The sequence below is a fragment of the Ambystoma mexicanum genome, chromosome 12 (genome assembly GCF_040938575.1).
Source record: "Ambystoma mexicanum isolate Mex_15411 chromosome 12, UKY_AmexF1_1, whole genome shotgun sequence".
Lineage (NCBI taxonomy): Eukaryota > Metazoa > Chordata > Amphibia > Caudata > Ambystomatidae > Ambystoma > Ambystoma mexicanum.
In genome coordinates this window covers 804,559,445-804,575,077 of record NC_090936.1, presented here as the reverse complement: position 1 = coordinate 804,575,077, position 15,633 = coordinate 804,559,445, and the positions used below count along the sequence as shown (strand labels likewise).

The 15,633-nt window shown below is 44.9% G+C and overlaps 1 protein-coding gene across 1 annotated transcript in view; it reads left to right on the top strand.

Moving 5' to 3' along the window:
- The window catches only part of LOC138514670 (serine/threonine-protein phosphatase 6 regulatory ankyrin repeat subunit C-like), a 1,495,665-nt gene that overhangs the window by 1,400,472 nt on the left and 79,560 nt on the right, over positions 1-15,633 (top strand). The window contains exon 17 of the mRNA XM_069630097.1: positions 13,333-13,496. Coding sequence (XP_069486198.1) covers positions 13,333-13,496 — 164 coding nt within the window. The remainder of the gene's footprint in view (positions 1-13,332; positions 13,497-15,633) is intronic.

Here is a 15,633-nt window from a genome sequence, read left to right as displayed (position 1 = left end):
AGTGAGCCTGAGGTGCTCCTGCTGGCCCCTCCTTAGCCCCCAGCACTTCCCTCTGGGTCCCTCCTCCCGCATGTGTCCTCTCCTCTGCTCCCTCTTCACATCCTTCCTGCCCTTCTCTTTAATGCACTTGCACAGTCCAATTCCACAAGGCCTAGTAGGACCATGACTCTATGTTATTATTGTAACCTTTTGTTTTCTTGCCACTGTTTTATTTCCCCTGTTTTCTTCCCATTTAGCCGTGTGGTGCTTTGAAACACAATTCTGTTCTATAAAATGCCCTACAAATGATCAATAAAATAAATAAACAAATATGTAGCACATTGTTTAATGCCATGCAGATTTGCTATGGCATTAGACAGGGCCAGGATGAGCTTGGTGGGTGCTGGAAGTAATGGGTTGTGGGTAGTGGTGATTCAGGGGCTGCAAGGTTTGTCAGTTGGTGAATTGAATTGGTCACACATTTAGTGCCTGCAGCTATGTTGTACCGGTGGTAGAATAATCTCTTAATACAAGCTATATCTTGGTTAGGGTATGGTGGATGGCATTATCATAATTATTAAAGCCACGGCAGTTTTATATCACAAATGTGCCAGCCCTGTGAGCCCTGCTCATCTGTCAAAGTACTATGTGTTTTCTCCCCAGACGGGGCTGTCTATACTCCTGCTGGTAAGACTGTAGCCTTGGGGACTGTCTCCATTTGATTCATTTGTGAGAGCTGTTAACCCCGCCCAGAGAGACAGCCACTCCACAGGAAGCTCTATCTCTGCTTGCTGTCTCCTCCACCTCCTGTAGCACAAAACAGTGTGGGTGTTATGTTAGAAGACAATGTTCAGTGATTCCAGGAGAAGGTATTGGACACCTAAATCAGGCTTGCTTTATTTAGTCCAATCTCCTGTGGACTTTTACTTTTAGAAGAAGGGGTCACCCACCACTTCTTTGATTCACTCTGGAAAAATACATGAGAAGGATTCATGGGACCTCTTTTGTGAGAGTTGCACTGCCCAAAGCCCTCATACACTGAGGTGAAAAAGATACAGTTCAAGGCAGAGGATAGCTCTGCCCCCTAACCACTGCAAGGGTATATAGGTGGGTGATTCTGGCTGTGGTTCAGGACCTGCCACTCTCCATGGCTGGGAAAGCAGTCCCTCAAAGCACTCCTCCTGTCCACAGTCCTCTGAAGTTGGTATCCCAGCATCTGATGGATTAGATAAGTAAAGGCTCCATGTTGTGATGCCTCCCAACTGGTTGAACTGACATCGAGCCACATGCAACACTGAGGGATCCTGCTTGAGCTGCTTTTTGGCACTCCTCCAGACCTTCGAACTACAGTGCCTGCATCTTGAACCAGCTCAACACTACATCATACCCTTGATGAACCTATCACCTGCAAGGGTCGAATCAACTGCTTAATGCAGAACCCGACTTGAACTTCTGGCAAGTCACTTGTCAACTCAAACCAGGTGTTACACCATGACTCGAACCAACTTTCCTTCAAACTGCCGCTTCACCGAACCACACACTGAAGCAACAGGATTACTGTTTTGAATCATTGGTGACCAACAACTCCAACTGTAGGAGCATCATTCATCGACCCTTCCCAGTGGTTACTAGCTGACCCTGGTCAGACTCAAACCGATCTTGGTGAGCGCCCAATCTGATTTGCCAAAAGTGACCTTCAAACATCACAGATCTACCACATTTGAACCTGCGTGCCACCTGCTTGCCACTTGGGCACACATGAGCCAATGTACCCAAACTGAGCTTGATCCGCTCATCAATTGCTTGAAGCCGGGTTCAACACCATCGTCCCGCCAAAGAACATAAGATACTATTGATCAATAACTGCCCCTTAGTGCATTTTTGGCCCTAGAGATTGGTTAGGTCTCTTGTACACCTTTGTCATACGAAGATGTATCCTTTTTTGTGGTTAATAATTTGCCTATCACCACTGCTACATTCCTCTATCTGTTGCAGCCTCTCTGTTCTTTCCACAGGGGTGGGTTTTGACAGTGCTTTTCTATTTAGTTTTTTTGCAGAAGGTGTGTGTAGTATAATAGTTGTAAGGATGACAGGATGCATCTTAGTAATAGTGATGTCCTTTATTCAGCATACGACATCATTCATCATATATAGATAAATAGGTGGTAAATCCCCTTGGGCAGCTTGCCTCTAATGTAAGGGGTTGCAGCTGGGAGGCTGTAATGTCTTCTGCTAGGCCTGGGGCCTAATTCTTGGAGGAGCTGGGAGAGGACGTCTTCCCGCGTCCTCTGCTGCTCCCGTAATGCGCGCCGAGCACGCAGGGGCGGCCCTAGTGGCCGCGGCCGAGATCTCACGAGAGTTGCGGCTCTCGCGATATCTCTACACACCTCCCCCTGATAATGCAAAGGCAGTTCATTGCAATACATAGTCATTGTATCTCACCGGTCTTCTGTGTTCTCTTCTTGGCCGGTCACCTTTCTCGCTGTGGGCATCCTGGTGTCCAGTTCTCGTTCTGCTGTGGGTGCATCCGGTTCCATCTCTGTTTCCTCCCTTTCTCCAACATCATTCTCTGGCTCACGTTCTTCTTCTCTCTCGCAGTCCATTCCTCCTTCCGCTTCTGATCTCTCCGGGGTCTTTGCTCTCTCTTGTCTCTTCTGATATAGGGCCACTCTTTCCAGGCTCCAAGTGCGCCCGTCTTCGGTGCGGACGTGGTTGGTTCCTCTCTGGATCACTTTTATTGGTCTGCTGTACCGAGAGCCCGTGATTTGATCCTTTGTCAGTAGTCGTATTTTGATCCAATCTCCCTCTTTAACGTCTGACACTTGTTTAGTCCTTCTTCTTCTGTCACTCCACGTTTTCATGCGTGTTTTACTGTTTTCAATTCTCCACACCACCTCTGACATGTCTACTTCTTCATCTTCTCTTACTTTGGTCAACCATGGTGGTATAAGCGTCGAAGCTGCTCTTCTCCCTCTTAACATTCGAAACGGGGATATTTGAGTGATCCCGTTGGGAGTAAGTCTGTGGGCCGCTATGGCCTCATTGGTTGTGTTGAGCAGGTCCATTCCGGAAGCGGTTGCTAGCTGGATAGCACCTTTTATAAACCTGTTGGCTCTCTCTACCAGTCCATTGGCTTGAGGATGATACAACGCTGCTTTCTTCTGGTGTATGTGGTGCTTCCTCAGGAATTGTTCCATGTCCCTTGAAACTAGTTGTACCCCATTGTCCGTTACCACTTCGTTGGGGAGTCCTTCCCTTTGAAAAATTTCAGTGAGGACTTCGATTACTGTTGCGGTGGTGATGTTTGGGACAAACTCAGCCTCAACCCACTTTGATAAGTAGTCCACTAGTACTATGCCATAGCGATGTTCGGGCGCCATCGCCTCCAACGGTCCTATAAAGTCTATACCTACTTTTGACCACACCGCTTCTGGTACTTCTGTGGGAATCAGAGGCGCCTGTCTGACCTTTAAGCGCTTGTCGCTGTTGAGGCATTCATGACATCTCTCTATCATGGTGCGAATCTCTTGATCCATGGATGGCCACCAGTAGGCCTCTCTCACTCTGCGACGGGTCATAGTGTTCCCTAGGTGGCCCGCATGGGCTCTGCAGAGAATGGTCCTTCTCATACCTACGGGTGGGATTATCTGGTCCGTTTTCAATATTATTCCATCTGTTTCTGATATCTCATCTGCCACCTTCCAATAGGGCCTCATGCCTTCTGGCATCGCTTTTTCATTTGGCCACCCTTCCCTGATCCACTCTCGTATTCTCGTCATGGTTGGGTCCTTTCCGTCTTCTTCCAACCAATGCTTCTCACTGAGTTCCAAGTAGTCCGGTGCTTTGAGATCTGTGATGGATGCCACGATGCATTCCTCTTGTAAAAACGTGGTGGCCTTGTCTTTACCCTCAGGTAATCTTGACATGCAGTCTGCCTGCGAATTCTTCCATCCTGAGATGTGCTGTACTTCAAATGTGTACTCCTGCAGTTTGGCTGCTATGCGTGCCAACCTGGGTGTTGACGCTTTGGTGCCTCCTGGGCTGAGCATGTGGATGAGGAGTTTATGGTCGGTTACCAACCTAAATTTTGTGCCCCACACGTATGTTCTGAAATGTTCTACCGCCCATGCACACGCTAACATTTCCTTTTCTATGGTGGAGTAATTCTGTTCGGCCGAGGATAAGGCTTTCGAGGCAAAGGCTACCACATGTTCCGTGTCACCTTTCTTCTGCGTTAGGACAGCTCCTAATCCGTACGCACTGGCGTCTGTGATGATGACTGTACCCCACTCAGGGTTAAATGGTTGAAGACACGGCGCTTCCATTATGTGGCGTTTTATGCTTTCTACCGCTTTCTTTTGGGGTTCTTGCCACGAGTACTCTGACCCCTTTTTGAGGAGTTCGCGGAGGGGCGCTGAGGTTTCCGAGAACTTAGGGATAAATTTTGCGTAGTACTCCGCCAGTCCGAGGAATGACCTTACTTCCTCTTTGCTGGTGGGTTCCGGTGCTTTAATTATGGCCTGCATTAAATTTTGTTTGGGACTTATCCCTTGCTCGGATATTTTGTACCCTAAGTACTCAACTTCTTTCGCCTTGAATACGCATTTCTCGTAGCTTAACCTCATCCCCGCTTCTTGCAGCTTGGTTAGGACTGTTCTGAAAGTGGCATTGTGTGTCTGTTCGTCCCTTGCATAGACAAGGATGTCATCCTGAAAATATGCCACATTTTTGAACTTCCGTAGTAGGACATCCATCATTCGTTGAAAAGCCGATGCAGCCGAAGATAAGCCGAATGGCATCTTGGTGAACTGATAGGTGCCAAACGGAGTGATGAATGCTGTGAGGGGCTTGGATTCCTTGTGCAATTGTATTTGGTGGTATGCGTTTCTCATATCCAGTTTTGAGAATATTTTGGCTTCTTTCATCATAAGAATCAGTTCATTTATGCTCGGTAGCGGGTAACTGTCCGTAATGACTTCCAAGTTTACGCTGCGAAGGTCAATGCAAACCCTTAGCTCTTGTGAGTTGGGTTTCTTTATGAGCACGACTGGGCTCAACCACTCTGAAGCTTCAATTTCTTCAATGACGCCATCCATCCTCATTTTGTCCAATTGACTCCTGAGTGTGTCTCTCGCGGTTGCTGGTACTGGCCTCACGCGATGTTTGACTGGGACCGCATTCCTTTTAAGCATTATTTTGTGGACAAAGCCTTTGATATGCCCCGGCTCCTCAGAGAAGAGTTTGGGATAATCACTTTTGACTATTGGTACACTCCTCCCGCAGACAGAGAGTACTTGATCTTCTGTGCTGGGATTCAGTTTGATCTTCAATTTATCTTGGTCGTCCCATCCTAATACTGCTGGGCCCTCTTGGCTGAAATATACCCTAGTGGTGGTATCCCTTCCTTTAAACTCCACCTTCCCATTGATATAGCCCAGTAGGTCAACTGACGCACCTCCAAAAACCGTGGGTTTGTGCCGTGTGGTGAGCACTCGAACCTTTTCCATCCCCAACATTTCTTTGTATGTGCGTAGGGGGATTATGGTGAGGTCAGAACCTGAGTCTGCCATGACTTTTGTTTCCATCCCGTCGATTTTGATTATGCAATGGGGTTTTTCTCTCCTGGCCCGTGTGCTGTTCACCATGATGACCGTGGGTCTCCCTTCATCTTCCGAGGACGACTCTCTTTCCGTGCTGCGACTCATGTTGACGTTTGTGACTTTCTTGTTTCTCCATCGACACACAATTGAGAAATGGCCAATACGTTTGCAGATAGAGCACTCTTCATCTCTGGCTGGGCACTCCCTGTCAAACGCCAAATGTTTCGTGCTTGTACACCTGTGGCATTTCAGTGGTTCTCTCGTGCTCCCTTTTTCTTCTTTCGTGTTCGATACTTGTCTCTCTTTCTTTGGGCGAAACGCCACTGCTTGTATTTCAGTGGAGCTATGGCTTCCCGTGAGTTCTTTTCGTCTCCCAGCTGTTTCTTCGACAGCTCTGGCAATCTCCATTGCTTTCTCTAGCAGCAGTTCCTTCTCCATAATGAATTTATCTTGCACTTTCCTGCTGTTGGTGTGAACTACCAGCATGTCGCAGATGAGGCTCTCGGCATTGTTGCCAAAGTTGCACAGCGCTGCCAATTCCCGTAGCTTTGTGACGTAGTCGTCAACGGGTTCTGAGGCTTCTTGTCTGCGGCTGTAGAAATGTATTATGTGCAGAACCGTGTTCTCTTTACTGGCAAACCTTTTTACGATTCTTCTTACCGCTTCCTTGAATACGTCATCGTTGTCACCAACCACCGGGCCCAGGGTGAGCCTTTCAAACACCCTCTGTCCTTCTACCCCTAGGGCGTTAAGTAACATTGCCCTGCGCCGTGCCGCCGAGAATCCTGCACCGCCCACTGCCTCTACGTATGTCGTAAATAAAGGTTGCCATTGCGGCCACGGGATGGCAGGTTTACCTGGAGTTTGTAGGAAGGGCGGAGGTGGTGTCGCGCCTTGCATGGTTCAGGTGGGTTGTAGTGGTGATCCTCGTCACCAGTTTATGTAGTATAATAGTTGTAAGGATGACAGGAGGCGTCTTAGTAATAGTGATGTCCTTTATTCAGCATACGACATCATTCATCATATATAGATAAGTAGGTGGTAAATCCCCTTGGGCAGCTTGCCTCTAATGTAAGGGGTTGCAGCTGGGAGGCTGTAATGTCTTCTGCTAGGCCTGGGGCCTAATTCTCGGAGGAGCTGGGAGAGGACGTCTTCCCGCGTCCTCTGCTGCTCCGGTAATGCGCGCCGAGCGCACGGGGCGGTCCTAGTGGCCGCGGCCGAGATCTCGCGAGAGTTGCGGCTCTCGCGATATCTCTACAGTGTGTTTAATTATATATTTTATAGAACCTTTAGTGGAAATTCCCTTTATTTTGGACTGCGTTACTTTGGGTCACTGCTTGATCACATTCACACCGCTCTTAAGAGCATAGTCTTTCCTCATCCAACATTACTACAAAAGGCAAAGGAGGTATATTTCTTCACTGTGCCTGTTTTATGTTTATTATTGTGTTGGCTCTTGGTTTGAAGAAGTGTGAAGGCTGAATGGGCATGTTAGCATCTACCTATCCCTGTACTCCTGCAGGGCAGAAGGCAATTTGTCACACTGCATCTGTAAAACATATTGGGCCTCATTACGACCCAGGCGGTAAGTTACCGCCTGGGTCGTACCCTTACCACCATGGTGTAAACTATCTTTACACCATGGTGGATGGCAGATTTACCGCCCCATTCCAAGGTGAGTGGGGCGGTAAATCCCCATTTCCCATTTTACCCTTCCCCATTCCCATTTTTGCCCCATAGGGCATAATGGGAGTTGGGAAGGCGCTAATTACGCCACCGTAAATTACGGTGGCGTAATTAGCACCATGGTCCCTTAGCGCCATGGATTTTAACGCCTGCAAAAAGCAGGCGTTAAACTCACCATGGCGCAAAGGGACCTCAGAATCAGGCGTTAAGGGTCGGCGCCATTTACGGCGCCGTTAACCCTTTAACGCCTGATTCGTAATGAGGCCCATTGATTGGCTTTGTTGGCTCCCTCCTATCTCAAATGTATCCCTGCTTGCTTACTTATTCTTCAATGTTTCCACAGCTGACACCAGAGTGTGCCTTTACTTGCCTACAAAGGGCCTCATCACATGTTGGCCGGTATCGTGGTGGTAATACCCCCAGGATACTGCCAAATGCTAATAGCGCTACTGCAACTCGGCCTGGATCAATTTGCACCAGATCACAAGGTAAATCCCCATTGGGTCCATTGGATATTATCGCCGGCCTGACAATGGTAATTTTTCCCTCCAGCAAAATGCTGGAGGTAAAAATGCCCTTTTACACCCAACTCGTGATTTGGACAGCGCTTAAGTGTGGTGGTAATACTGTTACCGCTGAATTTGAGGGCTCAGGCCAAACTCATGATGAGGCCCAAAATAGGGGACTGCAGGACAAGGACAAGTAAAACATTGTTAATTCATGCCTTTGGGCCTCATTCCGAGTAGGGCGGTAAGGGATACCGGGCACTGTTAAGGAGACTGGTGCCCGTAATCCCTTACCGCCCTACTATGAGGTCCCTTAGCGGGTCCCGCTATGGGCGCATGGTTTTACCAGGCACCCTTAGCGGGAGCCGCAAAGGGACCAGGGAGCAAATAACGGTACCGCAAATTGCGGTACTGTTATTAGCTCCCTCCCCATTCCCATTGAGCCCTATGGGGGCTCAAATGGCAATGGGGATTGCCTTTTTCAATGGGGACTTACCGGTCCCGCAAAGGTCGGACTACACTGGTAAATCCCCATTGAACCAGATCGGAGTCGTTACCGGCATGGGAGGTAGTCATCGCGCAAATATCGCCATGACTACCACCATACTCAGAATGAGGCCCTTTGTGTTGATTAAGAGAGAACTAATATGTTGAGGTTACAGTGATTCTTCATATCATCTTTGTATGTCGGTCTTCAGATAAAGTAAATGCTCTCCAGAGCACACGTAATCATTAACAGAAGGGACTTTGTTTCGCAAATGTAATTGTCTGACCTGTGCAAATGGTGCTTGCCGAGGATTGGAAGCGGTCGCTGCACTATAGTTAAGGGGAGTCGGACTCTCATAGGAACCTACAAAAATTCTATTGTTAATAACTTTTGATTCAAATAATGGATTTGGCCGAAGTTCCGAAGTTAATTAGCGCACGCCCCCCCATAATACATAAATCAGAAGTATAAGGGGTGTTTACATTCACATCATGTTTATCGGAGTAGAAATTAATCCTTTAAACTTTCTCTCATCTCCCACTCCTTATTAAATAGTTATGGCCTTTAGAGAATACACATTATCACATACTTCATTAGGCTCTGCTATGGACATCATCATATTACAGCCCGACTATGTCTGTGAATATGCTTTGGGTACAATTTAATGAGATTATAATTTTTAAAGAGCTGTGCACTGAATGAACATAAGTGCTATCTATACGATTGCACACAAATCTCAAAGTTATTTTAAGTTGGAATTAATCATCACACTTAATTTTAGATGCAATGAGATTGCACTGTTTATTTTTTACTTAAAACAGTATATCTTGATAACAGCTTCACAAACCACCTCCCTTTTGGGACTTAGCAGTAGAATAGTCATATAGAGCATAAATCACTTCTTTTGGGGAAATCTCATACTCACCTTTGATTAGTATTTAGAGGCATGAAGCCCGGAGAAACCCTCACGTGTTCCCAGAGGAGTCTGTCATGATTAGGTTCCTTACAGCAGGTTCCATTGTGGACAGGAATCATCCCGTAGAACAGGAAGATTCCCTTCTGCAGACCTTAACTTGGTTTCTTGCTCTATTTACATCCAATAGGAACAGGTGGTTTTCATTCCTGCTGCTCTTCCCAGTGTCATAATGCTCTCCTCTGTGCTCACACTATTTTTCTAAAGAGTACAGAATTGCCAGTTTATGTCATTATTGTGTCACAATATGTGTTTGGCCAGGTTCTTCCATTCGCTACCTTGTAGTTAGACACTCCTATTGAATATACCCACCATTCTTCATTGGATGATATAAATGTATTTTCTTGTGATCAAAAAAGGTGGCGGCCAAAGACTACTCCAAATACCTTTGATAGTAATTTTGTTTCTTCCATAATCTATGACCGCAATATGCAAACTCAATGAAATCAACACTATTAGCATGTGTGCTTTCAGACATATGGTTAGATATGCAACATACCTATTTGTCATATTGCTTCATAAATGTATGGATTTTACTTATGTAATTAATTATTAATTAAAAATAATAGCCAGTATACATTTTGTGTTAGAACAAAGAGGAGACTCCTAGCTTCACAGCTAAATTTTAGTTTTTTTTCTCCAAGTCATATGACTACAAAATTATGAGCATAAAGAAATATCCATGTTAAAGATTGTGTTTGAATTATACCCTACATTTCAGATATGGTGTAAAGACATGTGCTTCTACAAATGACTTAAGTAAACACAACTGATGATTTGAGGCAGTGATTAATTTAAAATATAATGGCAGTGTTATTTTGTTCTTAACACATTAGACCAAAGTGCATGTTGGGGGTTTATGATGCTGGCTGCAGTAACATGTCATTTTAAGTGCAATGGATGTGTTAAAATCGAACATATTTTTGCCAGTAGATGTTAATCTTGACATACTCTGCAAGTTCTATTTTTGTGGAATGTTAGAGTACTTTTCTAACACACTCCACTGGAAGACTGCCAAAGGTGGAAGGGCTATTTTGAAACCCAGGTCAACTTGAACCCAGGACAATTTCAGGCTGAATAAAACACTGGTGTTATTCAAACAGAGTCAATGCTTTTCTACATATTAAACGTTAGCATATTATTTAAGTCAACTAAATGCATATGAGCTGTGTACCTTCATCCAAAGTTGTCGGAGAAATACAACAAATGAAGATTCTGAAGGAATGATGAATCATTTCCTTCATTAAAAATACAGTGCGAAATGCATGTGAGCACCATTCAGAACACTTGACAACACCCTAGTACTGGACTTTTATCATTTTAAAATTTCTATAACATGGTCCATTTTCTCTGGTTAACAGAATTATATTTTGATAAGATGTGTACATCTTCTCATGAAGTTCCATTTTAAACTGGTGCACTCTGTATTTCCTGTTTTCACTTGACATTGGTAACGACCCAGTCTTTGGGTGTTATGTTCTCAAAGGCACAATGGGCCTCATTACGAGGTGGGCGCAAAGGGATACCGGGCAACGTTAAGGACATCGTTGCTGGTAATCCCTTTGCGCCCTATTCCGAGGTCCCTTAGCGGGTCCCTTCCTTAAAGCCTGGTTTTACCAGGTGTTATAGATGGGGCCCGTTAAGGGACTTCAGAGCTAATAACGGTACTGCAATTTGCGGTACTGTTATTAGTGCCTTCCCCTTCCCATTGTGCCCTTTGGGGGCTGAAATGGGAATGGGGAATGGCTTTTTCAATTGGGACTTACCGGTCCCGCAACGGTCGGAATAGACCGGTAAGGCCCCATTGAACGAGGGCGGACTCGGTACCGGTATTGGAGGTAGTCATGGCGCTAACAGTGCCATGACTACCTCCAACCTCGTAATGAGGCCCAATGTTTTGAGTGTTAACTCTCAGGTGCGCAGGAGATTCCCTGCATCCCACAGGTGCACCCATGTCATGGTAGTGAGTAAGAGTAGGAACTAATAACTAATATGATGCATTTTTACTCTCGCTAAAACTTGAAACAGTCTCCAATAGTCTATCTTTTCCCTGAACTGAGCCATTTGTCTCACACATAAAAGAAGCAGCGCAGTTCACAGTTTATAGTCTTGGAGTCCATTTACATTGGCAGACCTATGTAGACGTTAACTATACTGGCCCATGAGGAACTTTAATAGATTTAGTGTCTACTAAGAGTAATTACTAATGTTACCTCCTAATGGCCATGTTTTTGCTACAAGAGGAGAGTCATTACTATTTATACTGATCAACAGTGCCAAACCTGTATTGAGGGATGGAGCATTGTTGGCTGTTAGTACATGGAGATATTGCTGACCGCCTCGCAGCCAATCAGAATACTCAGAATGCAGTTAGTAACTGATGCTATGGCATGCATTCCATGCATTCTGACTACAGGGGCAGGCAAGGGAAACAATAACAAGTATTTTTCATCAAACAGAAAATAAATTAGCACTATAAGTTACAAAACAAATCAGACTTAACATTTCTCTACACAAGAAAATCCTTTCACCAACGTCATATGGACTGTCTGAAACGTGCATTGAGCCTGCACTGCAGGAAAACATGTGTGTGTTCCATTATTCCACATCTCTTGCAAAATAAGATATCTCTCTTTTGGAAAAAAATGTGTTCACTGTTTCTTCAAAGTGAAAGGTAACATTTAACTTAATAACCAAAAGTGAAAGCTAAAATATGGAAACATGCGTTCTGTTTGCTATATATATATGCTCATCTTATAAAACTTTCCAGTTCAGTCAAGTGTATAATTGAAGCACAAATGTATAATTTCAAATAGTACAAAATAAACAATTTAATTCACTAATCTGTCTTTTTCTACTCTCTATTAAGTGTTTAGTTAAGAACCACAACTTGCAAGCATATATTATTTTATGATCAATGATGCATTTGTGCTAATATTCTTAGATACCTTTGGAGTGGTTATTATAGCCTGGGATAATAATATTTCTCCAACGGATGGCCCTCTGCTTCATCTTTGGTAATGACCTGGGGACTTTCCATTGTCCTGTGGTATAATGACCCATTCCACAGTGTATAAACCTATAAAATGCCTAATGTGGCAAACACTTTTGGTCTTATGGAAATCACTGTTACCTTACCATCTACTGGCCATACACATAGGGCCTCATTACGAGGTTGGAGGTAGTCATGGCGCTATTAGTGCCATGACTACCTCCAATACCGGTATCGGTAAGTCCCCATTGAAAAAGCCATTCCCCATTCCCATTTGAGCCCCCATAGGGCTCAATGGGAAGGCGCTAATAACGGTACCACAAATTGCGGTACTGTTATTAGCTCTGAAGTCCCTTAACGGGCCCCGTCCATAACGCCTGGTAAAACCAGGCGTTAAGGAAGGGACCCGTAAGGGACCTCGGAATAGTCCTTAACGGTGCCCGGTATCCCTTTGCGCCCACCTCGTAATGAGGCCCATACTATTTGAGGAGGTCCTTATTAGCCACAGCGCCTATAGAGCCATTCCTATATTGCCTCATGGTGACCAGTATTATTTATACTGTACCTATGTAGCATATTGTGACTCTGTATGTGTGCCATTATCTGTCTTCTGATTGTTTGTGTGTGTACAAACATGTGGGTCTCCAACTTGAGCATGCACAGCTATAAGTGTCATTGGGCCTCAATACGAGTACGGCGGTAGGGATTATCGGCACCGGTAAGGATGCCGGTGCGTTAACCCCCTACCGCCGCATTCCGAGATCCCTTAGCGGATCCCGCTAAGGGAACATGGAGCTGGAGCTAATGGAGCTAATAACGGGCCCGCTATTAGCTCCTTCCCCATTCCCATTTTTCGGAATGAGGACTTACCGGGTCCTCCAAGGTTGGAATGACCGGTAAGTACCCATTCCGAGAACCCGGACACGACTTTGGCTGCCTCCAAAGTCGTAATGAGGCCCATTCTCTGTGTTGTTGCCATATTGGTTCTGTATGTGAGTATCTGTGCATTTGCTATGCAAGCGTCTGACTCACTGGTTTTGTCAATTCTTGTTTCAAGAGAAACTAGATAAACCTAAAGATCTGCTGCTCTTTCTGCCTTTTATCCACAGTGCCTTGCATCTTGCAGCATTACAAATGGATTTATATGACATTCTGGCAGTGCTGCTTGACTGTGGAGCTGAAGTGGACATAGAAAATGATGAATGCCAAACTCCACTGTTCTTTGCAGCGTTCACATCTAACCTGCATGGAGCAAGACTTCTGCTTGATCACGGTATTGTCTCTGATATATTCTGTTATATTTTTCATTACAACCCTTTAATTATTTTCTTTCTGTGGCAGGATTTGCTTTAAAAACACACAATTTTCAATGATTGCGTCTTTACAATTTGCTTTGAAGTATAGCAGGTGATTTGGATAGCTGGAAAAGTTCAGTCTCTAAAACATCCTCTTCACTAAGTCAATTCAGATATTGATTTTTTAAAATAGATGAGCATTTAAAGGATGAGCATGGTGTTTTTTTAGTTGTGTCTCTCAGGTGGAACCGTAAAAGCTGCCTCTAAAGTAAAACTATTGTTGTGAAAAGTAGAGAAAGGACAGAGATTGGCTGTCAGGAGGAACACATAGCTTCTGGGTGGTGTTTGACTTTTTATCCATCCATTTCATGCCCATCATCATGTTAGTCCTTAGTGCCATTCCCACCCACCACCTGCAACAAGCCTCCAAAAACATTTCTGCGTGGGATCTTTTTGAGCTAGCTGTGTGGCTTTTTCTGCAGCCTTTTCCAAGGTAATAGCTTATTTGGAGCTGTAATTCAGCTACTTGTATTATAGAAATGTCTCAACCAAGTGTCCCTTCAGCCACTTGATTTATGAGTAGCATGGGTGTCCTTGCATCTGTTCATTGCACTGAATTCCCTTGTATAAGCTTTCAATAGGCATTTACCAGGCACTGCCATAATATGCCTAGATAAAAGCCAAAAACATTGGCTTTGCAAATGTCTGTTTTTATGGCAGTCAGGGTATAGCAGTTTCTCCAGTCAGTGAACTATGTCCCAACCTAATATTCATTTGGGAAGAGATTTGAAGGAGGAAAAAGGAAGATTGAGTACAACATGCCAGCGCTAGTGGACTGTGCACCACCAAAAGCATCACAGAGGAAAGGTGGCAAATGAGAGAAGGGAGGGATAGGGCAAATGAGACCGTGAACAACATAGACAGGATGGTGAAGAATGGGGTCAAGACAGAGATCTGACATGGAGAGAAAAAAGGGGATGACGTAGACTGGGGCAGGATGAGGAGTTAAAGGAAAGTGGATAGAGAATAGGAAAGGGAAGTGAAGGGGCGGAGGAGAAGACTTGTCTAAGACAGGCAAGGTAAACTTGTGTTTGCAGGGAGCCGGGACATAGATGGAAGAGGAGGAAAGCAGGTTCAGGAGCTAAGCAAAACAAAGATGTTGTGGTTTAGTGCAAGTAAGGGTGTTTCCCAGATGGGCCGTATAATGCTCCATAAATTTCAGACAGTTAAACGGTTTTTATTAATATTTAAATGAGTCCTAGGGCATCCCTCTCTCTTTCGTGAAAAGCACCTTCTCCCTAATACAGGCATCCCTATCTTCGGGGTAGCAGATACTGATTATTTACACCTAGTATCTAAGATTTTACTTGAACTGGAAGTGCAGATCTAAAGGCAGTATGCCTTTTCTATCTAAATTCCCTCTGGGGCTTCCTAAACTGTCCCTACCTTATCGAGCCATTAGTGTTCTAAAACTTTCTGCGTAACTCTGTTGCTTTTCAATCGTGCACACATGTTCCTTTCCCCCTCACTAGCTATAGTAATCCTCTCACTGCACTCCTCCTTCAACTCCACCTCATCTCTACTTTTTTTCCTTCCTGCATCATGTCTCCCACTCCTTCTAAGCCTTGCCTCCACCCTTTGATGTTACTACTCCCTCTGCTACTCTACTACCCCCTAGACCTTTGCTCCTTCCCTATATCCTACTGCTCCTTCCTCTACTATTCCCTTCTCACACTGCTGCTCCCTCCAACACACTACTACTTCTCCCTACTCTACACTGCTAATCCTTCTTCTGTACTGTTACTCTGTCCTTCACACTAGTACCTCTTACTCCAAACTACTACTCCATCTTTCTACCACACTCTTACTACTACTCCTCCCCAATGCCAACTCAGACACTCTCCTTTCAATCACACAAACATTTAACATACACTCCATATACTTTCTTTCCTAACCACACCTATTACTTTCTCAGCTAAAAATACAGTACCCTTGCACTCATTAACCAATACCTCACCTGCTACAGAAATCGCCTCCATTTACCGCTTCTTGCTTCCTCTTGCTGGTCTTGTGGTCTACCACCACCTCGTCCTTTGACCTCACCTGTGTCCTGTC